This window comes from Euleptes europaea, chromosome 11 (assembly GCF_029931775.1).
Source record: "Euleptes europaea isolate rEulEur1 chromosome 11, rEulEur1.hap1, whole genome shotgun sequence".
Lineage (NCBI taxonomy): Eukaryota > Metazoa > Chordata > Lepidosauria > Squamata > Sphaerodactylidae > Euleptes > Euleptes europaea.
In genome coordinates this window covers 38093704-38112895 of record NC_079322.1, presented here as the reverse complement: position 1 = coordinate 38112895, position 19192 = coordinate 38093704, and the positions used below count along the sequence as shown (strand labels likewise).

The following is a 19192-nucleotide window of genomic DNA, read 5'->3' as shown; positions in this document are numbered from 1 at the left end:
ATATGTATTTGAGCACCAATACACACACACACAGACAGCATACTGTATATGGCCAAATTTTTTAACTCTTAACTTCAAGACAACGGTTTAATTCCCTGTTTACAGTGGTGGAGATCCCTCTGTAGTTAAGTTGAACAAAAGTTTTATGAATCATACATCTCACCGATCATAATGGAATTAAAGCAGTATCAGTGAAACAAGCTAGGCCTTTAAAACATTCGAATATTTGCAGATCTTAGAAAGCAAGAGTCCCATGCATTTCTTTGATTTAGATAGAAAAGATGGATTGGCCCTTGTACGTGCAGTATCATTCAAATAACTCTTGTGGTATAAAGAAGCTGTTCTCATGAAATCACAACTGAAGACTTAAAAGGAAGGGGGGAAGCTATGCAAATACAACACCTCCACTCACTAATCCAACAATGAAACTCTCACTGTCTTCAGTAATACAGATTGGGTCCTTTGCTGACAGGAAGTGAAGGGTTAAAAAGTACCTGCAGAGGAGCTGTCTTAAGGCACACTGCCAGAAGGGCAGTGATCTTTAGCATGAATGATGGCAAAGGTTACTTTAACAAGGCACCTAGGATTGCCAATGAGTCCTAAAACATTCATGCCTCTGTAAATGGACAAGGCAGTGCTTAATCTAATCCTATAAAAAGGTATAATGCATACTCCCCTTAGAAAAGTGAGTTTTTGATAACATCAGTAGCTTGTGCTAGAGTCCTTTTGTTTGATCTGTATTCTTATACACTGCAAAAAGATTTAAGTAAAAGGTACCTTTCTTTAATGTGCATCTTTCAACTACATCTTCAGTGATCTGAAGAGGCTCTGGCAAACTAAGGCAAACTAGGCTTGCTTAGAGCGGTGCACAAACTCTCTCCAGTTTGCTGAATAGGCTCAGCATGAAACACAAACCCAAATGCTTGTCAATATTTTGCATCGCATAGTGAGATGCACCAGGAAGAAAAAAGACTAGAGAAAGAACGTAACATAAACTGCCGACTTCTTCCCTGGTATTAATGAAGCAGTAGAAAATGCTGCAAAACGCCAAACACTCAAAAACACATTTGTAAGCATTTTCTATCCAAGCTCTGATTATATATTTGACCTATCACTACCACAACAGAATAAGGTATAGAAAATAAAACAAAACCTGGAATCACTGTTAAACCCCCAATCCTAAGAACTACACAAATTCACATGCTCCATACTTGAGGAACACAATGCTATATACATGCTTTCTCTATTCATTTCTTCTACTGGCTACAAAACAAGAAATTATATTAGAAAACCAAGCAAAGCCAGCCTCAAAGCTAAAACACCTTGCCCCACCTTCACCAAGATAATTATCCATTATATTCAATAGTGTAATGGGAAAGCAAGCTATATTGTTCTACAGTTTGTGAAAGGCCTTGCAAGTTACCACACACAAATACAAGTCGCCTTAAAGAAGCAGTAGCTTTTGATTGGCCTTTAGTATCTACTGCAGCTACCCAAAAGGTATCATCTGACTACACATGTTAAATCTGCACAAGCTGTCACTTACCGCCCACCTATTAAATGTGAAAAATGTTAGACAGGAGACCACAATCCCAGCTAGCTGATCACACTTGCAACTACTTGGCAAGACCTCCAAGTACAGCAACTTTATAACCTTCTAGTATTAAAGGGGGAAGCACTGGTCAGTGCTCAATGCTAAAAATACAGCATGATTTAAACCTGAAGGCAGTGTTAGAGGTTTTGCTGAAGGTTTATGAGTCTATGTAAACAGCACGTCTGCCATAAGAAGCAGAGAAGTCTGTAGAATCCTTGTCTAAAACTGTCCTGACATTAAAGTTTGCTGTGCAAATATCACATAATACCAGAGACAGCTGAAATCTCCTATTTAGGAATTTATGGAACTTATATGTTTGTAGGCGTCAGAAAGTCCTTTTTATATAGCCCCAGTGCTTCACAGTACAATATTAATGCACTCTGTTTAAAAAGCAGCAATAAATTATATTTTTAATGCCTTACCCTGACTTTCTTAAGATGCATACATTCTTGGCAAACAATCAATAAATAGGGAAATCATGAGCAGAGGCCAAAGAATTTGCTGAAGTGCTGTTTTCCATTTTTAATAGATACAGATCTAACAATACGGACTGCTGTGTCTGTTCATTCCAAGATCAATATATTCTTTGTTTTCCCCAATCCAAGGGAAAAAATAAGTGATTGTATGATAAATGTTATGCATCAGAAAGAAATGCCAGTGCCTTCTAACGGTGTGTGTTTAATTGTCTTGCTTGAATTTTACACTAGCTGAGCCAATGCAAAAAGAAATCTGAATTATAAACATGTAGCAATATATACTGAAGGGAAAAATGAGTATTAGAACAAATGCCAAATTATATATAGCCTATCATGTTTTAAATTATTATATTCAAAGACTATTTATTTTAGAGTATTTGTAATACAAACAGAGGCACACACATACATACCACAATCAGTCACTGGCTCTAAAAGAGTCCTTTTCTTGTGAGAATGTCTAATTACCGCAAACCAGTCACTGAACAATACGACACCCAAGTTGTTCATTGCTTAGTAATGAATTGTACTTAAGGAAACAAAGTGCGAAAAATGGTCATCATAAAGGAGTTTTCCACAGAACACCAAAAAAAGCTTTGCATCACTTTCCTGAAGCCAACTAACAAATGTTTTAGAATTGCTGTTGACGTTACAGATGTGGACCCTTGTCAAGAATAAAAGTAGAAATTTGGCTGCTTCGAGTAGCTATTATTAATTCATACACTATAAAATAGTGTTTTGCTCATGCCATACAAAGAATAACTTTATTATAATACAAGTTATCTTTGACTGGTAGTGGTATCTGGTCTTGGCAAGGCAGATAAAGCTAACGGTAAGGTCCCCCCTCCCAATATATATATATATATATATATAAAAGACTCCACCCTGCAAAGCAAGATGCTCCACCCAAGCATACAGTTCAAGTTTCCAAGGGCCATTTCCATCAGTGCTAAGAATGACATACTTGTAGAACAAAAAAAATGTAATAGTGGAAGATAAATTATCCAAAATCTCATAAGTAGATTTCTTCTCCTAAAAGACACTCTATTATTATTCAAATAATGCTCCATATTTAGAATTATTATATTACCTTTTCTAGTATGTGATTTCATCAGGTGTCCAGAGTGTTTTAAAGGCACTCCTTGCATTTTAGCTCCTGTACTTCCAAGTCTTCCTCTTCCTAATGGGCTCCCATTCTGCTCCAAGCGGGAAATTTTGGCTGGCGGACCCTTCGGATCGCTTACATTGTTAGACATTTCTGAATGTTCTTTCCCCTGAGTTGTCTCGTTCAAATGATCCATACTCAGTCCCGCCTCTAAAGATCACCTGCCATGATTTAAAAAAATATATATGTGTGTTGTATACGCGTGCGTAGATTTATGTAGGCAGCTTTACATATGTACATAATACATCTGTATAGCATGTTCACATAATATCAAATGTCTCTTACAGAAAAATGCACTCCCAGAAAATTTACTTAATTCTTTAATTAACTGAAATGTGTAAGGTTTTCTTAACCTGCTATTTAACAATTGACCAGTTTATGCCTTAAGAATTCAAATGTGAGACTAGTAGGAATGACTGGTTAGTAGACTTCACATAGTAGTATGCTTATTACTAAAGATCTCTGAAGTGTATGTTCCAAGTTTATGATATAAATTCCTCATTTGGGGGGTGGGGGTTAATAAACAGAAATCTTATGTTAAACTCCGTAGAGAAAATAAACGAACAGAAAAACTTTAGCTAGATATGCAACAGATTAATTAGTAATAAGAGATCTTGTATATGTATCTTATCATAGGCAAAAGTAAAGAAGCCTCATTAGCTTCCAAGTCTGTGGGTGTTTTTTATTAAAACCATATATATCAGCATATATTTCTACATGAAATGTTAATCAACTTCAGATAAAATGATGCAGGTACACTTTTTCCATGTTATATAGCAGACTCTGAAACAATAGGTCTATGTCATCTTATAAAAGTCATATGAAGGAGAACATGGAAAGTTTCTTTAGACAATCACAACTTGGGGATCCAGTTAAAAATTTAGAAACTTTTTCACACCTGAGAAAAGTCTGTGGTGCATAACTAGAGAATGGCAGAGATGCAAAATCAAACAACAAAACTATGTATAACTTCTGTGTAATACTGAAGTAGAAATCACCAAATTTCATTCCCCTCACCTCCCAAAGCCATACTTAAAAAACACACATCATGCTCTATGATAACATTCAGGACAAATTACAGATAGCTTGTAAGTACTGTCAACTATCCACCTCCTACCCCAAACATGCAATATGGTCTTGAAAATGGAGTAAAGCATCCATTTGTATTTTGGATAGATACTTGTTTTATAATAGTTATCTCTGACCCCCCCCCCTCCCAGTCTACATTGCCTTCCCCGCTACAAAGAACAGGTGACCAATCATTTATGAAGCAGTACTTGCATTATTGAACATGAACACTACAACATGGGGTGGTTACATAGAAAAAGCAGCATTAATCCAATTACAAGCACTTTCAAATGCACTATCAACGTATTGCTTTTCCCCCAGCTCTGACAAGGTCTGCATTTTGGTAGCAATGCTGTATTTTCCCATTGTAATTTGTTCCTTGTTTAATCATAGGCTGCTTTGTCTTTCGTAACAACTGTGTTAATCTGAAGGTTTAGAAGCAACCTTAAGAATGCCAGCTGAATAACTATAAAGTTTAGAATATAATGGTTATTTATCCTTACACTCTAGGGTGACATGCTGAGAACCAAAGGTTTACCGTTGATTGTGGTCCCATCTGTTTTTGGTTATGAGTCTCATTAACAATAAATATGCCTACTTTAATCACTTTTTTTTAATCAAGATTATTCTTTTTCATTACATTAACTGCTGTTTAACCCAAAACTGCACATCTAAATTACAAACATCTCCTACATTTGCTATTGCTTTACCAGAACAGTTCGTCTGACGCTCTAGTCTTAGCTTCAGAATTAGTGGATGATTTCAAAATACCTTAAACAGGAAACGTCACAATCACTGTCTACAACTGAACACATACCTGCTTTAAGATTTTGGCTGGAAAAAGGTACCCATCGCAGGCATAATCAACAGTACTTTATCCTTAGCATTTAAAAGTGATATGATTGAAATTCATTGTATGTATATTGTCTGAAAACACTGATTAGGTTATTCTGAATTACTACAAAGCGGTAGCTGTGCTAGTTTATTGTAGCAAAATAAAACAAAAGTCCAGTGGCACTTTAAAGGCTACTAACATTTATTTCTATATGAGTTTTTGTGAGTCACAGCTCACTTTGTGATAAGCTGTGACTTGCAAAAGTTCATATAGAAATAAACATTGTTAGTCTTTAAGGTGCCACTGGACTTGTGTTTTATTAATCTAAATTAGGCTTAGAACACCCATCCCTCTGCATCTTTTATACTGCGCATCTTGCAAAAAGTCTTATGTTGCCAAAAATATATATATTAAGTGCATAAAATGCAACCAATTTACACTCCATGTCCAAGGCTAAAGTTCAAAAAACCTGCCTGGAAAGAGTGACGAGCAGTGATCGGCATGATCTGACCAGTGCAACTCCTCTATGAAGTTAGCTATTATCTCAGGAGATGACAGCACCCAGAGCTTCTGACAGTTTCACATTCACACATTTGTTCGACATACACATTTTCAGTACAAACGTAAGTTGCAAAGTAGAGTTTCACAAACAAGCTACTGAACATAGGGAGATAACATGTTGGCATTTTCTAAACAGAATTGTCAGAACTCGCTTTCTGCAAACAGAATTGAGCATTGTACTGTATGTCCAACATTTCAAGAGTTAGCCCCCTCCCCTTTCTTCTTTTCCCCTCCTCCTCTTCCTCTCTCTAGATAAAACCCCTTAATCACATTTAAGAGAGGCTCTGTTCTTATCCATTCCATATGGCTGTCATAATCCAGGCCAAGCTTTCACTGTGACCTTTTAAAGAGACAAAGAAGCAAAACACTATCTAGAAACAGGAACACTTGCAGTTGGAGTGAAATTTTTTTTATAAAAGACCTGAAACTCACCACTTCAAAACTTGACAGCATATAAATAACAGAAACAAAGGAGTTTTCCTTTGCAGCCCGATCTCTTGAAGAAACAGCTCAAGGCTGATGTTGTCTAAGTCCTCTTTTTAAAAAAAAAAAAAAAAAATTTAAGGAAATGGAAGGATGCCTTCCCCCCCCAAATTCTACTTTTCTTATGAGGAGGAAAGGGAAATGCATACACCAAAGATACTGGCCATGAGGAGAGGCAACAAGGGAAAGAAAAAGGTATTAGTCAATGAATTGTGGAATGTTAGGTGAGGGAAGTTAAAATTTCATCAGACAAGTGTAATGCTGAGAATAAAGTTTCTATCTTTGTTTAAAAAGGAGAGAGTAAAACGAAAAGAAAAGCTAACCAACCTAGCTCTGCATTCATTTTTTAAAAAGTGTAGATAAAAGAATTGGGGGGTGGGGAGAGAGAAGAACAGCTTTCCTATTATTTTAAAAACAACAGAACAACTACTGGACCTGCCTCTTTTGGTTATTTCTAACAAGACATAGCACATACACAAAATACAACTGACTTGCCTTCCTCCCCACGAAAAACTAATCGCAAAACTTTCTGCATAAAGCCTCCAAGATGTCACAGAAAAAGAAACCAAAGAGCAAAAACATGAAAGGATATAGAAAAGTTGCAAGGAAAGGCACTAAAAATTCCCAGTTACCCTACTGCCCTTGCTTCTTATTTAAAAATAATACTAACGCAGAGGAGCTCTCCTTTCTCATTTGCACGGAGAGATTGCGATTGGGAAAGGAGGTGGGGGGAGAGCGGAAGGAAACCCAGGCACCACCAAAAGTCAAAACGCACACACAAATCCGCACACACACTAGGAAGCAGATAATTTCTTAAATAATAATAATACTAATACTAATAATAAACATCTACTTCCGACGAGTTAGGTTGAAATGAAGCTGGAGGGGAGGGGGGAGAGGCGATGGGGGGGGGAGAGGAAATCAGGTTAGCCCCCAAAAATAAATGCAACAAAATAAAAAATAAAAAATCCTGTGAGCTTTCAAAAATTCTTGTTGTTCCCCCGGCTGGATATGATTGTTATTTAGGCCGGGTTGGTGGTTGTTGCTGGATGTTACAGGGCTGTGTGTGTGAGAGAGTGCGTCCCCGGACGTAGCTTGCTTTGCTCGCTCTCCCCCTCTCTCTCCTCTCTCTCTCTCTCTCTCTCTCTCTGTCCCCATTAAATTATTAGTTGACTCATCACTCCTCCTCCTCCTCCTGCTGCCGCCGCCGTCCCCTCGCTCATGTTCCTTCCTCTCCGCTATTGCTCGCTGCTGCCGCCGCCGCTTCTTCCTCCTCCTCCTCCTTCTCATTTTAATACAAAATAACACCGAGGGCCACCCGGCTTTTCAAAAAACGTGCACGCAGCCCGAGACGGGAGGAGGACGGAGCCTCCCTGCTGCCGCCCGGAGCTCTTCCCCCGGCGGCCCCGGATCATCCGACGCGTCCTGGGAGGGAGAGGCGCGCAGACCAGCCGGAGGAGGTGGCGGCGGTGGAGGAAGCCGGGAGGAAGCGGGGCGGGGGGGGGAGGGAGGAAAGGGCATCTAGGAGGGGTGGAAATGGGAATTGGGTTTAAAAAGGGGGCTGGAGGGTTAAGGCTGAAGGGGGAGGGGGTTAAAAACCAGAAAGCGCGCGGGGGGGGGGGGAAGCGAGCGAGGCTGAGAGAGGCAAAGGGAGGGGAGGAGAGGGAGCCGAGGGGCGTGCGGTTTCCGGCACAGGGCGCGCAAGAATTTGTAATCAGCTTGATTAGTGTGAGGCGGCTCTGCATTTATTACACACAATACCCAGAATAACAGGGAGCAATGCGAGACGGGGATGCTGGCAGCGGCGCAAGGCGGGCGATTAGGGGAGGGCGGGACCGGCCGCCGAGAGGGACAGGCCGGAACAGCGGCCGCAGCGACGCCCTGCCCTGCCCTTCCCTTCCCTGGGCGGCGAGAGAGAGAGAGGGAGAGAGGGAAGAGCGGGCGGCCGGCCGGCCGGGCGACCCGAGGATGGAGAGGCGGCGCATTGGCGGGGCAGGGAGGGCGAAGCAGGCACCAGAGTCCTGCTGGCCCCGCCGTGCCAGAAACGCTCGCGCACACATACACACACCCCCTGCCTTGCCAACACCAGCCACCTCCTTAGCCGGCTGGGGCCAGGGCACCACCCGTCCCAGATGGAAAGGTGGAAGGGAGGCCACTTCTGGAGCCGGCAGCGCCTGGCGCTCGCGAGAGGGCAGGCTTGGAAACAAAGTCGGGATGGAAAGAGCCGGAGCATCTGCAGAGGCAGGGAGATGCGCAGAGACGGAGGATGGAGAGCAGGTGCGCGCGAGGCATAGGCGCATATGGCAGGCAGTCATGGTTCCATAGCAGGATGCCGTGGGTCTCTGCGTGTGTGTGTCTGGGTTCTATCCAGGGGGGAAGGCGGATGACGACTTAGAGGGGTGTACTCTCCCTTTGCCCAACTTGCAGGAATGCTTGTTATCTGTTATCAAGAAGTCCTGAACAGACTGACTCCTTGGGTGAAATTCACATGTTATTTCAGGCATTCCCTGTCCTTGGATAAGTCAACCAGAATTACCCTCTTCAGCATAGGCATAACACTGGATAGTAAGGCAGCCAGCGGCAATGCAACTAGTATAACACAGATGTTCATTGCACCGTGCTTCCCTCCATGAAAGTCCTTATATCAATGAAAAGGTTGATCTCATCATGCTTTATTTGAGAGCGTGCAATTAAGCTACAGAATGCATGTCATTGAGGCTCCAAGTCACTGAAGCCAGACTGCTCTCTTTGAGGAGCTTTAATGCCATTGGCACTCATTGGATATTGGGGCCCAACTCCAGAATTCCATGGCTGGCATTGTAAATACACTTAACCCAAGCTGCTTAGCACCTTATTTAAGATGATGAGGTGTTTTGTGGATTAATAATACTTAGCATTCATATAGAGTATTCAGTGTTCAAAGTTCTGGCCTGTCAGATAGGCCAATATTGAACACATGAAGCAGTCTTCTACTAAGACAGAGCTTTGGTCTATCAAGGTCAGTATTGTTTCCTCTGACTGGCAGCAATATCCAGGGTCACAAGCAGAGGCCATTCATATCACCTTCCACTTGACTCTTTTTTTTTAAATAGAGATGCTAGAGATTGAACCTGGGACCTCCATGCAAAGCAGATGCTCTGCTACTGAGCCATGGCCCCTCCCCTTACTTATCCCTATGCTGCAGATGGTTGAGAATGAGGGGCTTGTCAAAGACCACTTAGTTAACTGTGGTTTAGCTAATTTGTGAGTGAACAAATTTGAACCAGCAGCCTAATATAACACAGTTTTTTTTTTGCTACTATGCTAGTTTGGGTATTATAATGCAAGAAACTCAGTAACAAAAACAGATTAACAAGGGGAACTTGCAAATCTTACTGATTATTACAGGTCTACTGTGTGCTTAAATTTGTTTAATACATTGTTTACTATTGTACAGGTGATAATGAGTTAAGAGGGAAAAGTTGTACAGTTGTATACATTCTGCCAACAAAAGTGCAACTGGGGTAGTAAACTCACCCAAGTTTGGTTCCATGTGTTGTTGTTGTTTTTAAAGAATATTACTATAATTCATTTTAATTTCTTTTTTTTTTTTTACTTACTTAAAATGTTTTAAGCCCCTCATTCTCCCAGTATACTTGGGTCCCAAGGCAGGTAACAATATAATTATTTCATTGTTATTTTATTTTAAGTAAGTGTGACAATTAGAACAACTCAACAAAAACAAGCAAACATAGCTCACAAAATTGATAGGTGAAGGTCCCCTGTGCAAGCACCGGGTCATTCCTGATCCATGGAGTGACATCACATTCCGACGTTTCCTAGGCAGACTTTGTTTATGGGGTGGTTTGCCAGTGCCTTCCCCAGTCATCTTTCCTTTACCCCTAGCAAGCTGGGTACTCATTTTACCGACCTCGGAAGGATGGAAGGCTGAGTCAACCTTGAGCCGGCTACCTGAAACCGACTTCCTGATCCATGGAGTGACATCACATTCCGACGTTTCCTAGGCAGACTTTGTTTATGGGGTGGTTTGCCAGTGCCTTCCCCAGTCATCTTTCCTTTACCCCTAGCAAGCTGGGTACTCATTTTACCAACCTCGGAAGGATGGAAGGCTGAGTCAACCTTGAGCCGGCTACCTGAAACCGACTTCCGTCGGGATCGAACTCAGGTCATGAGCAGAGCTTTTGACTTCAGTACTGCAGCTTACCACTCTGCGCCACAGGGCTCCTCACATGATTGTTAGCCATCTCAATATCAATGCCCCAACAGATATTTCAACAAACAGTTGGACATGCCCTTGGCTCAAAAAACACTCATCATATGGCCCTAAATTTCCTCCTAAATATCTGTTTTATAGCTTTTTCAGAAGGTCAGCAAGGTGGGACTTTTCCTTACTGCTTTTGGGAGGCAGGTCCCAGTCGTCAAAGACATTAAAGGTAAGAACCCACACCTTGAACTGAACCCAGAAACAAGTAGAAAGCCAGTAAAGAGATCTCAAAATGGGAGTGACAGGCTCCCAGTTTAGTTAGTCCCAGAAAGCAAACAGTCTACCACATGTTGCACCAGCTTAAGTTTCCAAATTGTTACAGTAATCAAGCCCCATGGTTACTCACATGAACACACATGAAGCTGCCTTATACTGAATCAGACCCTTGGTCCATCGAAGTCAGTATTGTCTACTCAGACTGGCAGCAGCTCTCCAGGGTCTCAGACAGAGGTCTTTCACATTTCTACCATGACCATTAGGTGTTTTCAAACAAAGGAAGAATCTTTGGAGCCATATACAGCTGGAGGGGGTGTGTGTATTTTTGCTGCCATATTTACCTGCTTGTCCAACAGAGCATAAAGACTCCTAAGCTATTTATGGAGTCTTTCAACAAAAGCTGTGTTTCATCAATAATAGAAAGCCAGATTTCACCTAAAGCAGCAACCTTTTCCTATCACCTCTATCTTGTCAGCATACAGTTTCAGCTTCTTCTCCGCTAGTGACTTGACCACAGCATTCAAAACAGAGATGGCAGTATCTTCTGGCTTATTAAACTTGATCATCACATATCAACACCCAAATCCCAAGCTGTGGATTATCTCATTACATAGGTGTTAAATAGCATGGGTGGGAACACTGAACCCAACAAATCTTCCCATGTCAAATCTCATGCTTCTGCCTCCACATCTCTTAAGAGCATCTTTTGCATTTGGTCCATTAGAAAGGACTCAAACAGCTTCAACATCATCTGCCAAGTCTAACATCAATCTCCAGGAGCTTCAGGATAAGAGATATCTATCATATTGATGGGCTGACTACTAATAACAACGGATTTTCAAATGGAGATCACCTTAGCTACCACAGCTCCTTCCGTTCCAAAATCACAGTGAAAAGATTTAAGGATAGAAAAGGACCCTTGCCATCACTTCTGACTGAGTTTCGTCTTTATCCACCACAAAGAGAAGAATCTAGCATTATTGTTTTTATGGGGAACATCTAGGAATGAACAGTATAAGTGGCCATAACTTTGCCACATAACCCAGAGAGCACACCTAACACTGTTGCACACCTAACACCACCAATGAACATGAACAACATGCCAAATATGTAAACAATATCATTCCCCATATTATAAATCATTAATTTACAAGAACCCTGGCCAGAATGTAGCACAATATACTAGTGACCAGCTAAATTAGTGGCCTGAGGACCTACAGAGCAGCAAAGTACTGAAGGTAACTTATATGTTGATATAATAAATATAATGCAAACGTTATATCACCACAGAGAAAAGAACACTGACAGATAGCATCATGTCTGCATAGACTAAGAGGAAAGAAACTCATTTGATAGGACAGAAAAAAGTTCAAAAGAATCTGGCTGGGGTCCAAAGATGACTTGACAATTTGAAATTTAAGCTATGGTCATCTTACTCTATGGGTCTTCAACTCAAACACAGTGTCTTCATTTGTTTCTGGTATTAAATATTCCAAGCATTAACTGATGAGTATAAATGGCAGAAACCATACTTGCAAGTGTTAACTCAAATGCAAATGTATTAAAAAGAGAAATGAGGATGTCAAATAAATTTAAGAAGTTTTCTTAAATAGGCAACAGGAGATAATTTTTTCATAACTTACAAGATGAAAAATGCAGCATGATAAACTTTGAACAAAGAAAGGGTACAAATTAGTAAGTGCTCAAAAATACATACACACCTTAGTAGAACACTAGAACAAAGCATCAAAGATACACAGAGAAATACAGGCTGACATCTTCTGAAGTAAACACAAACACCACTGAGTGTGTGCAGAAAATGGTAATGGGGTAAAATGCATAAAATATTTATACCAGTCAGCAATGCAGAGAATAGATTGTGTTAGGAATAAGGAGTATAGTGCTTGAAATGTAATGGTTATACAACAGAGGTATTTAAAGCAGTGTGCCTGAAGGTGGAATAAGTTAACATTCAGCATATATGTGAGCACACATGCACACATAAGATAACTTCAGTGTGGCTGTTTCACATATAGAAGTCACAAATCATAGGCTTTGCATCACATTATATTATGCACAATTCTTTTCATTTGCTTGGTCTGCTGAGAAATATCAAGTGATGGGCTATCAAGTGATTGTGAGTCAGCCCTGAGTTTGCAGCCATACTGTTCCACTGAAGACTATGATGTCATGTCAAAGTAACTGGTTTCAGGGCTGCAGCCTAAGGCATTCAGCCTGAATCTACCTGCTCTGCCAGCTCCATTAGCCATAAGATGATTACTTCAGAGGACTGAAGGACTGCTGCTTTAGTCTAGCCCCCGGGTCACTTAAGCAATTTTTGTTCTACTGCCAAGAATGGTAAACCACAAACCACCTATTTCAGAATAGTTCTGACGACTTAAAATGGAACTACAGGTAGGCCATTCAAGAGCAAGCAGTTTGAGCATTGTCCAATTAAAAGGCAATACTTGAGACATTAAGAACTGTGAATTTGCATCTAAACAGGGTTAAACCATATTAAAGTGGTACAACCTTACTGTTTGTGGATCATAGTTAATAGGAGCAAGTCTACCTGATGATGAACTTAAATTTCTGCATTTTTCCCTGCATTTTTTCTGTGTTTTGTGTATTTTCTGTCTTGTTTTTCCTCTAGAAATCTGTATTTTGTTCAGTATTTCAGACAGACACATTTGCCAAGTATATCTAGCCTCTGCAAGAGTCTATAGAAGACTATAGAAGTGGAGGTCTATAGTTACTGCCTCTGTTTTCATTTTTTCAAAGGAACCTATATGGCATAAATAATTAGAACAATGATTAAATTATCAAATTGTTATGAATTTTTTTAGAGTTCTTCAAATGACAGGTCAGAGATATCTTAGTTGTGGTATTATGGCTAAGGATAAATTAAGACCAAAAGATAGGCATGGTTTGATAAAATAATAAACTTGGAAAAAGATTACGGATACAGTCTTTTAGATGGCATAACCAGACTTAATTCAAATAAATTAATGTTGGTGCTTTAAAAATTGCATTTGGAATGGTATCAAAAATTCTCTCTCTGTACTGGTCTAAGGGTGAGTATAAAGTGCTGTCAAGTTGCAGCTGATTTATAGAGACCTCAGCAAGGCTTTCAAGGCAAGAGAAGCAAATGTGGTTTGCCATTGGCTTCCTCTGCAGTCTTCCTTGGAGGTCTTCATTCTATACTGATTCTGAGATCTTGCCTAAACTGGGCTACACTATTCCACCTCTCATCCAGGAACTTTCTAGTAATCTAGAAACAAATCTATTACATGCAATCATTCCTCTCAAGACACAACTAATACGTCTGGGAACACATATTTGGAATGCTCCTAGAGGCTCACCTGATACGTACTTTCTTTTAGGTGCCAGATGAAAATATTTCTCTTAACAGACTAAGAGATTCAATAAAAAAATTTTTATCTGAGTAATGGTCTGCTCCTAGCCTTAGGATTATTTTATCAGCATCATTTTAGTCTACTGCTTAATGTGCTTTCACATCCTAGCTTGCTTTTGTTAGTCATTTTTATTGGCATGTTTTTAATCATTTTTGAAAATTTGTATAAATAAATAGATATGTTGAAGCCACAGCATCATTATCACTCAACTGAATAATGGTTATTGAGGGATAGTTGAGAAATGTTGGGAAATAACAGACAGGGTACTGATTGGGGTGAGTTAGAGTTGTACCATCAAAAGATTGTACCAAACAGAAATAGTTACATTTTAATAGTTTAGAACAGGTGTTCCCAACATGGTGCCCACTGACTCCTTTCCAGGTTCCCGCCAAGTATTTTTATAACGTGGGCAGGGCCAAGTTGGGCTTTTACCCAACAAGGCTTCTGATTGGCCACTGGACATTTGATTGGCTGTGCAGATTTTTTTAAAAAAAAACTTCATTTGGGATCAGTTGCCACAACAGCTCAAGGATCTTCACTGGGTAAAGGTGAGGCATGACAGCCACTGTGAACACATGAAGCTGCCTTATACTGAATCAGACCCTTGGTCCATCAAAGTCAGTATTGTCTACTCAGACCGGCAGCAGCTCTCCAGGGTCTCAGGCGAGGACTACTTGCCTAGTCCCTTTACCTGGAGAGGCCGGGTATTGAACCTGGGACCTGCTGCATGTCAAGCAGATGCTCTACCACTGAGCCATGGCCCCTCTCCTAACTCTGCCTCCTGCAGCAGCCATGTTGTGGCTGCACCCACTATACTGTGTCAGAATTTCAAAGGTACCCACAGGGTCATTTACTAGTATGTAAACGACAATACAAAACTATTGATTATTTTTTATTAAATCAAGAAATCACGTTTTATTCACAGTATTTTTACATTAATGGAGAAAAGTACCAATTGGTATGCTAAGTGGACCATTCATAAATCTGTAACTATGACAGAAAGTCATACTCATCCTCACACTTCTTTATCATTACAGAGAGGGTTTCAGCAAATGTAAAGGCTTCAGCAATATTTGTTACTATTTTAGAACCGCTCAACCCTATGCAGAGTTGCTCCAGTCTAAACCCATTGAAATGAATGGGCTTAGACTGGAATAACTCACTTTAGGATTGCACTGTAAATCATGGAACACGTGGGTTTACATGGAATTTACATTATATTCTAACAGGAAACAGGAAATAGCAGGCCAGTTGCAAGTTTGCCATATTTCAAGCAAAGGAAGAAGCAATAAAGCTACAAGCAAAGTAACAGAGTTAGTACATATAATATATGTTTGTAATTACTGTAGGATTTCCTTTCTTGTGAAGTATGCAAGTACACAGAAAGTTGTTTCATGGTTTTGATTTCAAGAATGAGGCAACAGTAACTGGAATGCCTCTCATTGATTACAGAGTATCTGCTTTGAGGTGGTTATTCTACCCCAGGACTTTAAAAGGCCTGCCCTGTACTCACATTATCTACTTGTTTATTTGTATACGTGTGTTTGTGCCATTATGTCACAGCTGGCTTATGGCGACCCTGTAGGGTTTTCAAGGTAAGAGGTGTTCAGAGGCGGTTTGCCATTGCCTTTCCTCTGCATGGGCTTGTTTCTTTATGGGTCCTAATTTTGTGCTGGTTCGCGTGCTATTTTTACTATGCATAACTGCCTTTTCCCCCTTTATGTGAGTACAATGCAGCTGCAATAATTTAAATGAGCAGAGAAGCTCCAGAATTTGCCTTCCTAATATTTGATTTTTTTAAAAAACCGATTGGTTTTTTTTGTTTTGTTTATTATGTTAGCAAACAAGCATTCAGGTTATGGCCCAACCTGTCACTTGGGTTTAGCATTACAGTCTACAACTCTGACTAGCAGCAGCAGCAGTTACAATGAGTAATGACTGAGCACAATCAAGCTGAGATGGTGCAAGTATCAACAGTGAGCTATCTTAAAACTTTTCAGCCACCATTGGACCAGCAACTCAGTGCATACTTATGCACATTATAGACGTACCAATAAATACAGCAAGTTTAAACTTGATATAATGTATTTCACATATATTATCAGTAATTGGGATTGCCAGGTCCCTCTTTGCCACCGGTGGGAGGTTTCTGGGGTGGAGCCTGAGGATGGGGTTTGGGGAGGGGAGGGACGTCAATGCCATAGACTCCAATTGCCTAAGCGACCGTTTTCTTCACATGAACTGATCTCTATTGGCTGGAGATCAGTTGTAATAGCAGGACATCTCCAACTAGTACCTGGAGGTTGGCAACCCTATCAGTAATCCTTACATGAACTCTATAAAATAGGTCAGTATTTTATATCCCTATCAAATGGGAAGTAGATACTACAGGGACTTGATTGTCAACCCAGTGAATTGATGTCTGAGATCTGAAACAGGATTCTTACCCTACTCTTCACATCTTACCAGAATATCGCAACTGGCAACGTAGCACAACACAAATGCCACCCCCCTTTAGATAGGATACTCCTATAGCTAAATTGGTTCATGTTGCTGTCACAGCTATGCAAAACTTTAGAGCCTTGAAATTAGCGATTACATTTACTTTTAAGATGTATTATCATCTTAATCATAGTAATACACTACAGAAAACTGGATCCCTCTCACGCTGATTGCACACAGTTTTGTATTAACTATGTTCCCTTAGTTATATTCTGAGGGGATTACAAAAAAAAATGAAATTACTGTAAACCGCAGGCTTGTAAATTACTAATAATTTCCCATGTTACATATCTGAGATGAATTAGAGCACATATGCGCCTATTAAAGGCATTAATTGCTTTATACACATTAAGAAGTATTAGATATTTATACATTCCACAGCAATCTATCTGCCTATTGATTAATATGCTCATTCTAGCAACACTGTTTTCAAATTTTAATCAGAATATTCTAATCAAATATCATTGAATGTCACCAAAGCAAAACTTAACTACTGTTACAAAAATTACATGTTTTGTGTATTATATTAGGAAGGTGTTTGCTTTATCCTAGCACAGGTATTTTATTAATGATGCTATGGTCATATAGCAATGACAGCTGTGAATATTATTAACCACAGCATCAGTGCTATTTAACCACTTTAAGTACAAATCCATCATTTTAACTAGGGCGTGGATCATGCCACACAAAAGGCAAATTACAGGTTTAAAAAATTACATGGATTAAAAGTTGAAAAAGCATCATCCTTAATTAAAAAGTTATCAAAGCAATACATAACATTTTTGTGATGCTAAAATCTTGCATTGTCAGAGCATGAAAAGTGAAGCTAACAGTACAATCCTAAGTGGGGAGAATGGATTTAGGAAGCCAACTGACACTTAACGCCAGTGTATCTTGGAGATATGCAAGCATAAGGGCCAGTTACACCCCAAGGGCCACAGATTAGACTCTTTGGTGACCCCTGAGGGACTTGTTAGTGCCCACCAAAGAGCTCTTGGCCCCTTGTTGTGTATGCACATGTCTGTGTTTTTTTTTTCATTTCACAGGTGGAGATACAGCAGGGAGAGCTCCGGCTCTGACCACTGACCCTCCATGCCATACTGTGCCCTGGCAACAGAACAAGCCTGTGTTTGGAAGCTGTCGATTGTATGAAGCCTGTTGCCCCTCTTGGTCCTCTGCCCCATATGGAAGCTGCCCCAGGAGAGTTACACCCATTTATCCTGAGGTTATATGGAGGTGAATTTTGGTTCTCTCCCCTCCTTTGCTCCTAAAGCCCTCTAGTAAAGTGTCTTCATTGACCACAAGGGTGTCTTTGTGTGTGTGCGTCTGGTGTTGCTTGGGGGTGGGTGGGGAGGCTGATTTGCGCCACAAATGCTGCAATCTGCCCGTGGATCAGATGGTAATTCTGCTAGTAACTATCATACATCAGCTTTAACAGATTAAAGGGTCCTATGCCCTTGGTTCCTGAACTGTGTGCTGCCAGCCAATACCGCACACAATGCATGGAAGGCCTGCATGGTGCGGAGAGTACTCTTTGCAAAAATAGCAGAGTTCTTGGGGCTGAGGCCACATCACAGAGGGACAGATCAGCTCAGAACTAGGTTTTGCTGACAATTCCAGATGATTGGGATGACACTTGAAATGGGCTGTATGGATTCACAGAACATAGTTGGACCCCGTCTGCTCTGTTCGGCTCATGTGGGGGTGAAGCAGGTGGCATTGTCTGCTAGAAATGCCTTGCTGCCAGCATTTGCATTGGACAGCTGTCTATCAGCACTAGAAAGCAATGCTGGTTAATTTTGGGGTGTGTGGTTGTGGTTTAGAGAGGCAGACTCTAATCTGAAGAACCGGGTTTGATTCCCCATTCCTCCACATGAAGCTTGCTGTGTTACCTTGGGCCAGTCACAGTTCTCTCTGCTCTCTCTCAGCCTACACAGAAGCAGGCAATGGCAAACCACCTCTGAACGTGTCTTGTATTGAAAACCCTACAGGGTCGCCATAAGTTGACGGCACACACACACACAAACCCAGCACTACGGAGGCCTGGAAGGGTTGAGTGGATCCCAGAAACTTCAGCCCTATTTGGGTATTCTAATGAAGGGAAAGAGCGAGAGAAAGCTGCAGAGTTTGGGCTTCGTACAGGGCCATTTGGAAAAAGGATTAGTTTCATGGCTATTGCACACATCAGGCTCCCAGCCAGCTGTGTTAAGGAAAATTACAGCCACAACAATAAATGCCATTGATACGGATCGTGTACCAGGCTCCAAGTAGCACCTGTTTATCCCGGGGCCCGGTGCACTCAAAGCTAGGAGCGCCCACACTTCATGAGGTGGGTGCCTGGGATCGCCCTGTGGAAGGATCAGCCATTCGTATAGATGTGTGGTTCCTTCCATGACCTTGTTCCTTAGCCACACTGACTGGATGCTAAAAAAAATGCATCTGTAAATGTCCTTTGCCAGCAGAAACAAATCAACAAACCAATGAAGCAGAATATTTGCTGTTCATGGAATGTGGGAATTCCTAGCTCTGAAAACAGTCACCCCATCCCATGCTCAGGGGAACAAAACAAAGGTAAAACACAAAACTCTAGAGGGTTCCTTGGAAAGCCCCCCCCC

General features: G+C 40.8%; 1 protein-coding gene across 7 annotated transcripts in view; it reads right to left on the bottom strand.

The window, feature by feature from the left end:
- SATB1 (SATB homeobox 1) overlaps window positions 1–19192 on the bottom strand; it is a 124418-nt gene that overhangs the window by 79491 nt on the left and 25735 nt on the right. For 6 of the 7 annotated variants that reach the window (XM_056857261.1, XM_056857264.1, XM_056857266.1 and 3 more), the window contains exons 1-2: window positions 6129–6245; window positions 3158–3393 (exon numbers count right to left, since the gene is read on the bottom strand). In XM_056857261.1, coding sequence (XP_056713239.1) covers window positions 3158–3368 — 211 coding nt within the window. In that variant the 5' untranslated portion in view covers window positions 3369–3393; window positions 6129–6245. Of the gene's footprint in view, window positions 1–3157; window positions 3394–6128; window positions 6246–19192 lie in introns of those variants that run through there. The other variant, XM_056857263.1, reaches the window with a different exon arrangement.